The sequence below is a fragment of the Centrocercus urophasianus genome, unplaced genomic scaffold, assembly GCF_019232065.1.
Source record: "Centrocercus urophasianus isolate 14NV4802_14NV808 unplaced genomic scaffold, USGS_Curo_1.0 seq_28, whole genome shotgun sequence".
Classification (NCBI taxonomy): Eukaryota; Metazoa; Chordata; class Aves; order Galliformes; family Phasianidae; genus Centrocercus; species Centrocercus urophasianus.
Genome location: NW_024884844.1, coordinates 14,470,969 through 14,484,387, shown reverse-complemented (window position 1 = coordinate 14,484,387; position 13,419 = coordinate 14,470,969). Strand labels below are relative to the sequence as shown.

At 36.9% G+C, this 13,419-nt stretch overlaps 1 protein-coding gene across 15 annotated transcripts in view; it reads left to right on the top strand.

The window, feature by feature from the left end:
• BAZ2B (bromodomain adjacent to zinc finger domain 2B) overlaps positions 1–13,419 on the top strand; it is a 101,343-nt gene that overhangs the window by 50,730 nt on the left and 37,194 nt on the right. For 13 of the 15 annotated variants that reach the window (XM_042827479.1, XM_042827478.1, XM_042827480.1 and 10 more), the window contains 8 exons: positions 2,199–2,360; positions 3,437–3,630; positions 5,119–5,325; positions 6,019–6,417; positions 8,435–9,044; positions 10,266–10,562; positions 12,488–12,548; positions 13,061–13,169. In XM_042827479.1, the coding sequence (XP_042683413.1) occupies positions 2,199–2,360; positions 3,437–3,630; positions 5,119–5,325; positions 6,019–6,417; positions 8,435–9,044; positions 10,266–10,562; positions 12,488–12,548; positions 13,061–13,169 (2,039 nt within the window). The remainder of the gene's footprint in view (positions 1–2,198; positions 2,361–3,436; positions 3,631–5,118; positions 5,326–6,018; positions 6,418–8,434; positions 9,045–10,265; positions 10,563–12,487; positions 12,549–13,060; positions 13,170–13,419) is intronic. The other 2 variants (XM_042827488.1, XM_042827476.1) reach the window with 2 other exon arrangements.

Genomic DNA, 13,419 nt, shown 5'->3' with positions numbered 1-13,419 from the left:
GTTATTTATGGAGAAAGGTTAAAGGTGGAGTCCTTGCAGTTACATTCACGGATGTTATCTGTGTACTTCTTTCTGCAAGAGCATACTCAGAGTTTGCAGAGTGTATTAAAATGATACGTTTTCTTTTAATCATTTTGAGTATTTTTATTAGATTGCCAGTGCTTTGATCTTCATTTAAAATAACAGATCTGGGGTTTTTAACCAGCTGTAAGAGTAGATGATTGTTACTTGTGTATATATAAACCATTGTCCAGCTTTTTCCATCACTTCAAGTTTCCCACTATGAGAGGTTCATCAGCACTGTGAAATTAGGCGTACAACTGGGAAGATTGAGAGTCGTGTTGCTGAGTTATGCAGGAGACAAACTTCGGTAGCACTGCAATGATTAAAACGCGACGGAGAGAAGTGGGAAGCACACTAATTTCTGCCATTCTAAGCAATTCTCTAGACCCGCTGCAGGCTAAGCTGGAATGCCCTTTGCATGGTTAGAATATCTTTATATTTCTGCAGATTGGTGCTTTATAGTTTTAGGCACTAGTTAAATATTTATTTTTACATAACGCATTGTGCTATGAAGTTCGTTAATATTAGCAAAGGCATTCACAGTTGTAGTTCCATTTTCTAAGAGATCAGCATTGTTGAAATGGATGTTCTCCTTTACAGTGATGTTTTCAGTCTCTTACCTGTATCGTAGAATTTCCAAGCTGAGCTTAAAAGTTTGACCTATTTAAAATAAAGAATGTTATGGAGTGCAGTTTAAAGTTTCACTATGCGGAGCTTGTCAACAGTAGGTTAGTAACTTGAAAAACTAACACTAAAAAAAATAAAATGCTAGAATTATAAAATTGCTAGACAGTCTAATGTTTCGTAAGATGGTATCATTGCAATCCAGTTTATTGTTACAAGCAAACAATGGTTTGTTTCTATTCGTCTTCACTTTATTTCACCCATATTTCGAAATCGATGGCCTCTGCCTTAGGGACAAATCAGGTGTCGGCGTAAGGTAGCAGACAGTACTGGTTGTGTATTTTTGTTTTTTCTTCCAGCTTCTGTGTGTTGCCTCTTGTTCTATTGTTGCTTGCCACCAAAAAGAGTCTGAGCCCACGTTTTCCCTAGTCTGCTTTTTACTACTGGCATACTTTAAAAGCCTCTCTTATTATCCTTGATCTTTTTTGCCAGACTTAATTCCAAGTGGACCTTAACCTTGTACTTTGCATCCCTACAGGCCCTGACAACATTCTTATCTTCTTCGCCAGCAGATAGGCCCCTTTTCCACTGTTCTGGATCTTTTTGTTCCCTTTGTATTTATCTGTGAGCTGGTTGCTCATGTATGCAGGTCTCCTGCCACCTTTCCCTGATATATATAAATGTTGGGATTCTCACAGCTTTTAAGAATTCAACTGTTGTGTGATATTTTCAGGTTCTCTGTTTTTCTTCTTTCAGAATGCTAGACATCTATCTGCCTATCAGACATCTGTGCCATCTGCCAGACAAGTCTTTGTTGGAAAGTGTCCTCCAGCTTTACTTTCTACTTAATCATGTGTGCTGTTCCTTTTTTGTCTAAACATTTTTCAAAGTTTAAAGATTTGTGTTGAGTGCGGAAGTATAAAAACTCAAGATTAATGTTAGAGTTGATGCTCTTATCACATTTAGCCTGTTTTCCTCACAGAGCGCTTAAAGTTGCAAGGGACTGCTGGAGGTTACCTAGGCCATCGCACCTCATCACACTCTGGCTAAAAGATTTCCTCCTCAAACCTGGCCTAAATCTCCCCTCTTTAGTTTAAAGCTGTTCCCCCTTGTCCTGTTGCTAACAGACAGTGTAAAATGTTGGTCTCCATCTTGTTTATCAGCTCCATTTAAAAACTGAAGGGATATATGTAAGTTCGTATAAGTAAAACTGTATTGAAATCTTTACCTCAGTAGCTTGAAGGGTTTATAGCCAGAATTGCCACAAGAAATTCATGTTATGAAACATGTTTGGTGATGTCTTAAGTGTTACATATGAGTATACATATATATATATATATATATATAGTAAGTATATATATATATATATATATATATATGTATTTTTTTTTTTAACTCCCTACCAGAGTTTACTAGATCTGCTCTGAATTCTGCGTCAGAACATTCTTACAGAAATACTTGTGTGTTATTGGTAAAGCTGAAGTTTGTTTTTTGTTTGCTCTGTGGTACAGAATGGTGGCGAACAGTGGACTCTCACTCTCGCTCTGGGGCAGCTTTCTTCCCACCACTCTTGGGCATCTCACCGCTCTTTGCACCTCCTGCCCAGAACCATGATTCTACTCCATTCCACCCCAGAACTACAGGAAAAAATACTCGTGGCAGTTTAGAAAAAGGTAATGAGTAAAATTATTGGCTAAATAATTGCATGCTTGCACAATGTAGAATTTGAGCCTTGGTTCTCATTGCCCATTCCTAAAAAGTTCTCTATGAATTTGTTGTGCGGTGAAGCGTGGAACATAAAATTCTGGGATTTCAATTACAAAATTCTCTTTCTAATTGTGTTTTTACACCTCTTCTTTTGTCTGGGATGAACAGTAGAGAATATATTCCTTTTAATATTCATAGAGTAAATAAATAATTTATTTTTTATATGTTTTGGAGTCTGTTCTGCAATGGAGGGAAGGGACAAAGCTATGATCTCAGTAAAGAACACTTGAGTTAAACTTTTTTTTTTTTTTTTTTCAATTTTACATTGTTTGAACATGTTTACATTCATTTGTTTGAAGTACAAACAAGACTTTTTTTTTCAGTAATTTTGGTAGTTTTTTTAGGACCTGATCTGTATTTCAAAATCATTCTGATAGTAGTCCGAGGATTGCAGAGTTCTTGGGGCTGGGGGTATTTTCTTAGAAAACACACTTTTTGACAAATAAATAAGCAAACTTGAAAGCAAGTGTTCTCTTTAGGAGCATTCCTGCAACTTCTACTCCCTACTGCCCCCTCATTTTTTACATTTCAGAGCTCCAGAATTCTGGGGGCTTGCTGAAGTTCTTTGAAGCTGATTGATTGTTCAGAATCTGAAGCAGACTGTTCTGCAAAATATTTGCTGGAATGTAGTGTTTTTTGTTTTTTGTTTTGTTTTTATATCTTTTTTTGGAGAATCTTCTTATTCTGCCCCTAACTGAACTCTAGGTTTGTGTAGACTTCACATTTTTTTTTCTCTACAGCATTACATTTATTTGCACTTCACATGATGAGTGCTCTGTGTTTTGTGGTTTAAAATAAATCTGTGGGCAATTCAGACTGATTCTTGGATGGTGCATCTTTGAGTTTATGACAGAAATTGACTTTGAGTAGTCTCTTCTTAAGGGAGTATGGAAACTAGGTTATTGTGACTGGAACATCTCACCAAAAACGGCTGCTATTTTAGATTTTTAAAGTATCACTGTGTAAAATCTGTCATCTTTAGGTATAAATGGATCACTGAATGGGAACAGTACCACTGCAGCATCTGCTATCAGCACATCTGTACTGTCCACTAGTATTGCAACATCTGCAGGACAAGTGAAAGCTATAACCTCAGGAGCAGGAGGCCGCAAGTACAACCAGGAGCAAAGCAAAGTTCAGCTTTTGGACACCAGAGCTGACAAAATCAAAGATAAGGTAAATATATGTAAACAATTCATGATTCAACTGAAAGAAAAAAAAAAAAAGAGATGGTGAATTTTCTGTTTTGTGCACACAGACATATGTTTACCCTAGTAGAAAAATACTTAGGAATTTTCATCTTTGGGAGCATGATGCCCACCCTTGTGAAGTGTTATTTTTGAGGAATTTTTGTGCTTGCTTTTTGCAAAACTTAAGTTTTGTTTGTGAACAATTTACACTAGTTTTACTGCATAATAACTGTATCTGATATCAGAAGTTTATTTACATTAACCAATTATAAAATGGAAGTATGTTTTAACACAACCAATCTATAGCTATTAGCATGTAAACATATGTAATATATGAATATATACTCATGGATAATATTTATTGAAATCATAGAATCACAGAATGGCTCAGCCTGCCTTGGGCTGACTGGCTGCCACTGGCTCAGGCTGCCCAGGGCCCTATGCAGCCTGGCCTTGGACATGTCCAGGGATGGAGCACCTGCATTTCTCTGGGCAGGCTGTGCTAGGGCCTCGCTGCCCAGGGAAAAGATTTCCATCTCATATCTGATCTAAAAATCCCCTATTTAGTTTAAAGCCATTCCCCCTTGTCCTGTCATTATCACACCATGCACATAGTTGCTCACCCTCCTGTTTGTAAACAGTACTGGCAGGCCACAGGGAGTCTCTTCTCTGACTGAACACATGCAGCTTCCTCACCCTATACACATAAGAGAAGTGATTATTTAACTCTGTAATTGTATTTCGTCTAGTTTGAAGCAAAATTTCAGAAGCTAAATTAAATCTTCAGGCTTTAAAAAAGCTTTTTTGGAATTCTCTTTCTGTTTATCAGAAGCAAAGTCAAAGAAGTTGACTTTTTCTACTGAATTCAAATGCAAAAAAAAAGGGCAGCCATCTGATATTGAAGACATTAAAAGTCTCATTGTATTAATAGAACTACTTACACAGAGAACCAAGCATTCCTGAAGAAATTTGGCCTTCTTGAAGACCAAATTATGAAAGAAGTTGAAATGTAGCAAGTACTGTGAAACTAAAAATAATGTAATTTCAATGAATGTGTCTCTGAAATGTGTTGATGAATTCAGTGTGTTGGCATTATTTCTGTGTTCTTTTGCAAGAAAGCTTTTGGTTTGTGAAATTTTTGGATGCAGTGAATTTTGTAGATTTCTATACCTGAATTCCAGACCAGTTTTCTCAGCTCTAATTCGGTACGTTGCTTTGAAATGTTGTGATGCTTAACTGATCTGCAGGTCGTGTGCTCCAAAAACTGTTGTGGCGAAACCTAGTGACCTATGTTTCATTTTCATCACATTGAGAAAAACTTCTTCCTCTTTAGCTCCTGGCAAAGAGTGCCTAAACAGTTATACTGAGGGATTTCAGGCTCCTTTGCTATAGAATCTTACTGGTTTTGTTTTAAAATAAGGTAATATATGAAATTAAAGCTGACCCATTAACAAAGAGGTCATCTTCCTGATAGAAACCCAGAAAAAAAACAGTGGAAAGCTCCAGTAACAGTGACAGTGACTCAGGCTCCTCGTCAGACACATCAAGTGAAGGCATAAGCAGCAGTGATTCGGATGACCTAGAGGAGGATGAAGAAGAGGAGGAGGACCAGAGTGCTGAAGAGAGTGAAGATGATGAATCTGATTCTGAAAATGAAGCACATCACGAAAACAAGAACAAGGTATGACGTCTCATTCTGCAGCTTGCAGTCTTGTCATTGGAAGCCGTTTGTGGAAAAAAATCATCTAGTGTTTGTACCAGAGAGTAATTATTTATCTGCATATTAATGAACTTTAGGAATGCTGGTTTTTGCTTGGTTTATCAGTTTTTTTGTTTTATTTTTGTTTTTTCCCCTCCCATTTTTGTATAAGTGTGGGTTTTTTGCTAGTGAGGCGCTAGAAGCTTTATTTGGTTATCAAGTATGAAATATATATATAAAAAAAAAAAACAACAATGAACAACAGCAACAAAACTCACAACCAGCAACACCAACAAGTTAGGTGCTGTGCAGTGATACTGAGTTGAAAGTGTGCCTTCTCAAGATATTGCACCTTGGCAGGTGCTTTTTCAGTGTAAAATGATGACTTTTCCTGATAACAAACAGAAGAACAGGATTGGAATGCTGGGTGACTTATTTACTGTCAGATTACTTGTTAAAAGCAATCGCGTTTTAGTACTTCTTTACTGACTATTTTCTTCACACGCTGAGATTATCTTGGAGAGAAAAAGCACTAATTATGTCACAGGATTTAGTTTTAAATTAGTATTATTCATTCTCTGCCAAGAAGTATAATTACTCCTTTAGGATGGATGATTTTTTTTTCATCATCTTTAAGTAATCTAACATGAATGTTCGTAAATGCATCTTTTGCAGGTGCTAATGCATAGTGGTGTAAAAGATATGAAAACTGATGGGCAAAAAGCCCACGAAAAGTCTCAAGAAAAAAGAACACACCAGCAGATACCTCTTGTGTCTGATTCCCAGACTCATTCATCATTCCAGTCCCAGCAGAAGCAGCCTCAGGTTTTGTCACAGCAACTTCCGTTTATTTTCCAAAGCTCTCAGGCGAAGGAGGAATCTGTGAACAAACACACAAGTGTAATACAGTCTACAGGATTGGTTCCCAATGTGAAACCTTTGTCGTTGATACATCAAGCCAAAAAGGAAGCCTATTTAAAAATCTTAGTTCCTCCTCCTGACCTACTCAAAGCAGGGAATAAGAATACCTCTGAAGAATCCATCCCTTTGATCAGCGATGTACGATCAAAACGAGTGAGTGAAAAATCACTGTTCTTGCAGTTTGTAACCTGTGCTGCCTGCTTAACGTAACTTACTGCCACATTATCAAACGCTACTTAAATCTGATATTTAAATATAATTTACAGTGGTCTCCAATCATTTCTTGCTAATTCAGGATCTTTTATTTGGAGTTCACCTGAGTAATTTTTGTAATTTATAAGATCTTTAATACAGTAAGCCCAGTAATACCTGGAAACAAAAGGATATCTTGAAGATGGCATAGGCTTTTGCATGGTGGCTTATGAAGGTTATAATCTTCTCTCTTCCTTCCTATGCTGATGAAGAAAGGGATTTTGTTGTGTGTCTCTTAAATAAATGTGAGCAGCTAAATTACGTATCAAAATGAGAAGAGCACTCCTGGGAAATTGAATGGGATGGGTGTTTCTAGCTTTTCTTCTCAAAGTTTTAGTCAAAATGCTGGTTTAATGTTTTCCATGTCTGGTGTACAAGCATTGTAAATTTCATTTTCCATTGTTTGTTCCTTGCAGATGGAAGGATGTTCATGGATTAACTATTAAAACTCAGTATAACCTTTGCAGTAAAATTCTTTTTTACTGAACAGGACCCTACAGTATGCTTATACATATCTATGCTAACAGTTTTGTTGTTTACAAAGCTTTGTTTTGATTTCGTACTTTGTTTTTCAATTTGTGATTACAGTAGAATCATTTTTATTGACTAGCAGTAGGTTTTCATGGTTCCTATTCAGTTTGATTTTAGTGGAGATTGGACAGCAATAAAAATATGTGATTTTAGGAATGTTGAGGCTGTGGTTATGTGTGTGTGTATGTATATGCATACGTGTGTGTATGTATAAGCATTCATCCAGACATTTCATGTTTTAAAACGCCTTAGAAGTAATGTCAGTGAAAAGTGAAGCCTGATTCACCGATAGAAGCCATGATTTAAAGACCTTAAAGTATTTCAAATGCTACTTCTTCTAGACCAGAAGTGAATCATTTTGTCCTTCCAAATCCCAGGTGCTTCTCAATGTTTAAATAAGCTGATCATTTAATTGAATTTGTAAATAAATGTAATTATGGAAATATCTGTCTTTTCCATTGGAAGTGGATTCTGGTATCAGATTTAGGTCGAGAGTCTTTAAGTGGTGGTCTGTCACCCATTTAGTGCTTTTATTTCTGTAATTTTCTACTGGAAATAAGCACTACATAAATATCTATTTTATAAATTTGTGTTTAGTTTTAAGAAGTTTTTGGTTTTTCCAGAAATGTATTTGATGTAATTCATAAAAATTGATTTAAGATGACCTTGTTAATTCTACTTCTTTAATCAAAGAAAGTGTCTTTGCCTTATTTTTGAAGAATTTGAGAGAGATGCCCTCTAAGCTCCACTTGCATGTGTTTCTGAAGCACTAGAGTGTACTATGGGATTTTAAACTTTATGTGAAGAATTTTCAAGTCTTACTTTTCTTTTTCTTCAGGGACGAAAAGCTTGTGTATCACAGCTCTTTTGTGTAGTAATGTTTTTTCTCACAATTTTCTGTGTAAAAGTTTCCTGTGCCAAGAGCCTTCAGTTGGATTTTGGCTAGTGTTGCAGCCATTAGTGTGTTGCATTTACCACGTGCTTTAAAATGGACCATTCAGTAAAGAGATTAAATACATTGAAATGAGTAAAAAGTGGGTTTATCCCTGTGTAGCTACGTAACTGTAGTCTATTTTTTTCTGTTTGAAATGATATTTAATTTCTTCATGAAAATTGCCATCCAGAGCAATGCAGAAAAAGGTTCCTTGCATAACTTAAATCAGCTTCATCTTGATTTCAGTTTGTCTTTACACTGAAAGCTACTGGAGAGACACAAAAAACTTGCAGCTACTCATCTCTTGTTCTGTAGCTAGCACTTCTATTAAAAAGAGCTTTTCTGAAAGCAGATATGTGATTTAATAGAGTTAGTTCGGCTGAAAAAAAACCAAAAAAAAGCCAAAAAACAACCCCACCAACTCAGATTTTATTCCTCTTCTTATTTCTTTAGGAACAATATAAACAGACATTCCCAGCAGCACAGCTAAAGAAACAGGAATCATCTAAGAGCCTGAAGAAGGTTATTGCATCTTTGTCAAGCTCAAAACCAACATCCAGTTCACCAGCTCATCAAAAACTCACATCTTTGGAAAACAACCATTCTAATCCATTCCTGACAAATGCACTTTTAGGTAATCACCAACCCAATGGAGTTATTCAGAGCGTCATCCAGGAAGTTCCTCTTGCACTTACTACAAAACAGAAGTCCCAAACCAAGATCAATGAAAGTGTAGCCATTGCTAGCAGTACCCCCTTTTCTTTGCCAGTGAACTTGAGTGCATGTGGGAAAAAAACAACTGGTAACCGGTCACTTGTTGTGCCCTCTACCTCTCCTATGTTACCTGGTTCAGGAAAGGATAAACCAGTCAGCAATAATGCAGTAAATGCAGTAAAAACACAACACCGCCTTCCATCTGCAAAACTGGTGGTGGAGCAGTTCAGAGGGGTAGACTCAGATGCCCCCAGCAGTAAAGAATCTGACGACTCAAATGATGATGATGACGACGATGAAGATGAAGATGAGGATGATGAAGATGATGATTCTGATGATAGCCAATCAGGTGGTTTAAACTTTTTAATAGGAAAAGCAGAAACTTATTTTTATGTATTGAAAACGTATTTATTTCCCACAGTATTTTTTCAATAGCAAAAGGCAATGTTGAGGTGGCATGGCCCACCCAGTGTCTTACAGATAGCATGGAAAGCAGTGCATGCCTCCCAGTCCTTCCTTATGTCACATCCAAAATCATGTTTTGGGTATTCTAGTACTTGGTTACATGGCAAGCATACTTTCAGCTGTCCTGGTAGATAGGGTTCAAGGCCTTTCTGGCAAGGCTGTCAAAGAACTAATATCCAGACAAATCACCCAACCTGCAATTCACGTACTGTTTCCATGGCAGGGTGCACAGGAGAGGGTTGGAGAGGATAGGCTGGTTGATGGCTCTGTCAGGCAGAGCCCATCTGCTGAGCCACCTTCCTCAGCCAGAGAGGCGCTAAGCAAAATTGCCTTCAAATTTTTAAAACTGGTAAGAAAAGCGTATTTCTAGGCTTTATTCAGGAGCACAGTAGAGAATGAGCTTAGAGAATTGTACCAGGACAGTTGTAAAGGCTGCATTATTTGTGGGTAACTTTCTGATTTGTTTTTGAAAACTCAAGTGATTCAGAAAGGCATGACTTGTTCTGAAGAGTTCATTATATTCCCAGCCACTCCCTTCCCATGGGTGCCCACATCCCTTGTGTCCTGCTCTGCCTTTGCTATTCTCTTCTAATCTTTTATCCACACACCTTCTGTTGTCCTCAGAACTGTTGCCTCTTTTCTGTTCCTTATCCCATCTGTCCTTTACCCTATCTCTTAACTTTGCCTTACCTCCATTTTTCACGCCTCATTCTGCACCAGGTTCCACCATTTGCTTCCTCCTCTTTGATCCTTATTTTACAGGATTTCACAGCTTGTATAGTTGCCCTTCTCACAGCAGGGCACGCGTGCCAGGTTCACAGGGCAATCTAGCTGTAGTCTGTCCTGTGGTAAACAGTCTCTTAAAACGTTTCTGTTTCTGTCTCTCTTCTCCTCCTGAGGAATAACAGTGCATTGTAACACAGAACTAGTTTATACTGTCATAATTTTAGGCATTTTGAAGTTCAGGTAAAGGGAATGTTATAAAGAGTCAGAAAGCCTTCATGTTTTAATAAGACCAAAGGCTTTACAAGTGTTAAACCTTTAAGTGTGTTTGCTTTTAATTAACTGGCCTTAATCTGTCTTTTGCTGTAATTTTTCTTAATAGAGTCTGAAAGTAATTCTGAGTCGGATACGGATGGGTCTGAAGATGAAGATGATGAGGATGATAAGGATCAAGATGAATCAGATACAGACACTGAGGGTGAAAAAACTCCACTGAAACTGAAGAAAACTGGTTCCTCCATGAAGAGCTCTTCCATTGGACCTGCAGCTCATTCCACTCCACTGAATCTCCAAGTAGCAAAGACCCCAAGCTCTGCACCATCTGCCTTATGTCCTGAGACCCAGCCTGCAGTTTTTCTTGGGACAACACCATCTACTCTTACACCAGGTTCACACTGTGGTATCTGAATGTCTTTTTATATAATACAGTGTAACACCTAAGTGACATGTGTTGTTAAGGTACTTGCGAAAAGTATTTTTAACAGTAATATGAGGTGATCTTTTCACAAGTGTTTCCAAAAGACGTTAAAATCGTTCAGCAGAATTACAGGTACCTAGAAACCTGATGTTACACTCCATCTGGGACATCTTAGTCCATGTCATTTTGTACTTGAGAGAAAGTAAGAAGTAATGGTTGGATTTTATATTTATTATGCTAAAGCTCTTTATTGATTAGTCCTTATTGAACGTATTACTCTGAACCACTAGTTTATAAGATCGTAGAGATCACACAGGATTATTTTAAAAAAATTATGGAAAGAACATAGCATAACATTAGTTATTTGATAATCCTGTACTTGGAAAGGTACAACTGCTGCAGAAAAGCCTGCGGTTTTTTTTTTTTTTTTGAAGGTCAGACTTCTCAATTTGCACAGTAACAATTAAATCAATTTGCATATTTACTGCTTTGAATTGGCAACTTGATATTTAATTAACACACAAGCGAAGTAAGTTTTTAATTGCATCCACTCATAGACTGGTCTTTGTAGTTCAGTTCTGTGGAACAGAAATAAAATGTCATGACATTAAGTACATTAACTTTAAAGGAATGTGTGCTCGAATTCGTGTTTTTTTCCACGAACAGGCAGGCGAATTACACGATAAAAGATTTCACGTGTATTGAGAATAATCCACGTTCTTAAAAGTATGAAGTTAATTTTTTTCAGAAATTTGGGTTGATTTATGATGCTTTTAAAAGGCTGGTGGATTTTTGTTAGTTACGGACATGACAGATTCAGTGTGTTAACTTTGTCTCGTTGTGTTAGGTTCAGTACTTTTTTCCCCCACTAAGAACAGCCGTAGCGCTGTTAAAATATTCTTGTATTCATCTTACCTGACGGTAGTCAGTTGTTGAAGAGGTGCATGGCCTCTTCTCCATGTCTGACTTTCATTACACAGCTTTTTCTCAATTCAGTTGTATTTGGATAAACAACTTTGCTCCCTCTACCATGAAGTAATATGAAGGTCCTGTTAGTTTAAGACTGAAGCAGTGTGTCCAAGAAGTTTGGCATCCAAGCATGGGCAGCTCATCTTCTAGTCACCTCCATTGGAAACCTGTGCTGTTATGTCATAAAATAGTCCTAACTGTGATAGTTTTGAGCAAGTTTGGAAGGTGTACTTTCTCATGTCTGTTTACACAGGCAAGAGGCATGTCATCTTCTTCAGACAAAAGCTCCAGACAAGCTTTTTGAGAGATGCATTTTTCCAAATCTGTTTGGGTACATAGTTGATAACATACAGTTCTCTGGAAAAAACTGAGGAAAGTACTAGGGTTCAGCACTCTTTAAACCCCACATTTGATTTTCTTTTTCACTTATATTTTTGATTCAAGTCTTTATTAGCACCAAATAAAGCAAAAGGTATTTGAATTCTGGATAGCTGGAATAATTTTTCTACTTTTGGCAGTTGACCACAGTCTCATACAAAGTGCACTTTGAGGACAGAGTCTAGTCATGGATTTTTAAAGTAAGGAATATTTCCTTTTTCATCTTCTGTATTGAAAAAACTGTCTGGTATAGAAATACAGGTGTGCATGGCATTATTATAGTGCATCTCAATATAATACCTGACACAAATAAACAAGGCAAGTGGCTTAGCATGGCATGATTGCTTTTTTGTTTTGTTTTGTTTTAGAAAAAGAAGCTAAAGAAAAACTACTAAAAAAAGTGTTTTCAAAGAGCAATAAGTTGCATTAAGTTTTAGATATATAATATCTAGAATGTAAAAATGATTTAACTTTTCAGGATGCAAGTTTAAAGGTATAGTTTAGGAACATGGTACTTTCTTTTTTGTAAGCTCAGGTGTTGATAAGAGATTCTTTTTTAGGCATTTCAAAGAGACGAAGAGTAACAGATGAACGGGAGTTGCGTGTTCCTCTGGAATATGGGTAGGTTGCATAGATTCTTGATATTCTGTAAGGGGGAGATGATACCTTCAAAAATCAGCTGGGAAAGAAATGATGTATTTCAGCCCCAGGAATTTTTAAAACAAGAAAAGGGCTTCCAGGACTTAGATTTTCAACTCACAATGACTGCAGATCTCTTTAGAAGTATGAGCATATTTTATGCATTCACTTGTGCATCAAATTTACTCCTTTGCAAACATGACTTGCCTTTTAGCATTTTTGCCACTGGACATTAGTCCTTTCAGTTCATTCTGTACTCAACCAACTCCTTGAAATATTGTTCTAAAATCTGGATTTTATCAGTAGCTTGATAGAAATGAATTCATGTACGATCAGAATTTTGACAATCAGCATTGCAACAATTTCTCTTTCTTCCAGTTTGATTTTTTGATAATTAGAGTGCAACTTAGGCACTTCAGGTGAAATTCTGGAATTGGCATTATGTATTTCTTAAGAAGTGAATTGTTATGTGCATCCATTTCATGTTATTCTAGCTGGCAAAGAGAAACCCGAATAAGAAACTTTGGTGGTCGTCTTCAGGGAGAAGTAGCATATTTTGCACCTTGTGGAAAGAAGCTGAGACAGTATCCCGAAGTAGTAAAGGTATTAAAGTAAATTCTTTTCTTCACTTCTGTGTTCTCATGCTACCAAGCATGTTTACAATAAAAGAATGCCGTTTTTTCCTCCAGTAAAGATCCTTATTTCAAAATACGTGATGTGAGGAGATGATAATACTTGTCAGCCTGATTGCTGATTCGGTCTGTATATCACCTTGATCAAATATGCAAATCATTACACTCACAGTTAGCTGTACAAAGCTGGGTTGTAATTATTTACAAGCTGAAGTGGAAAA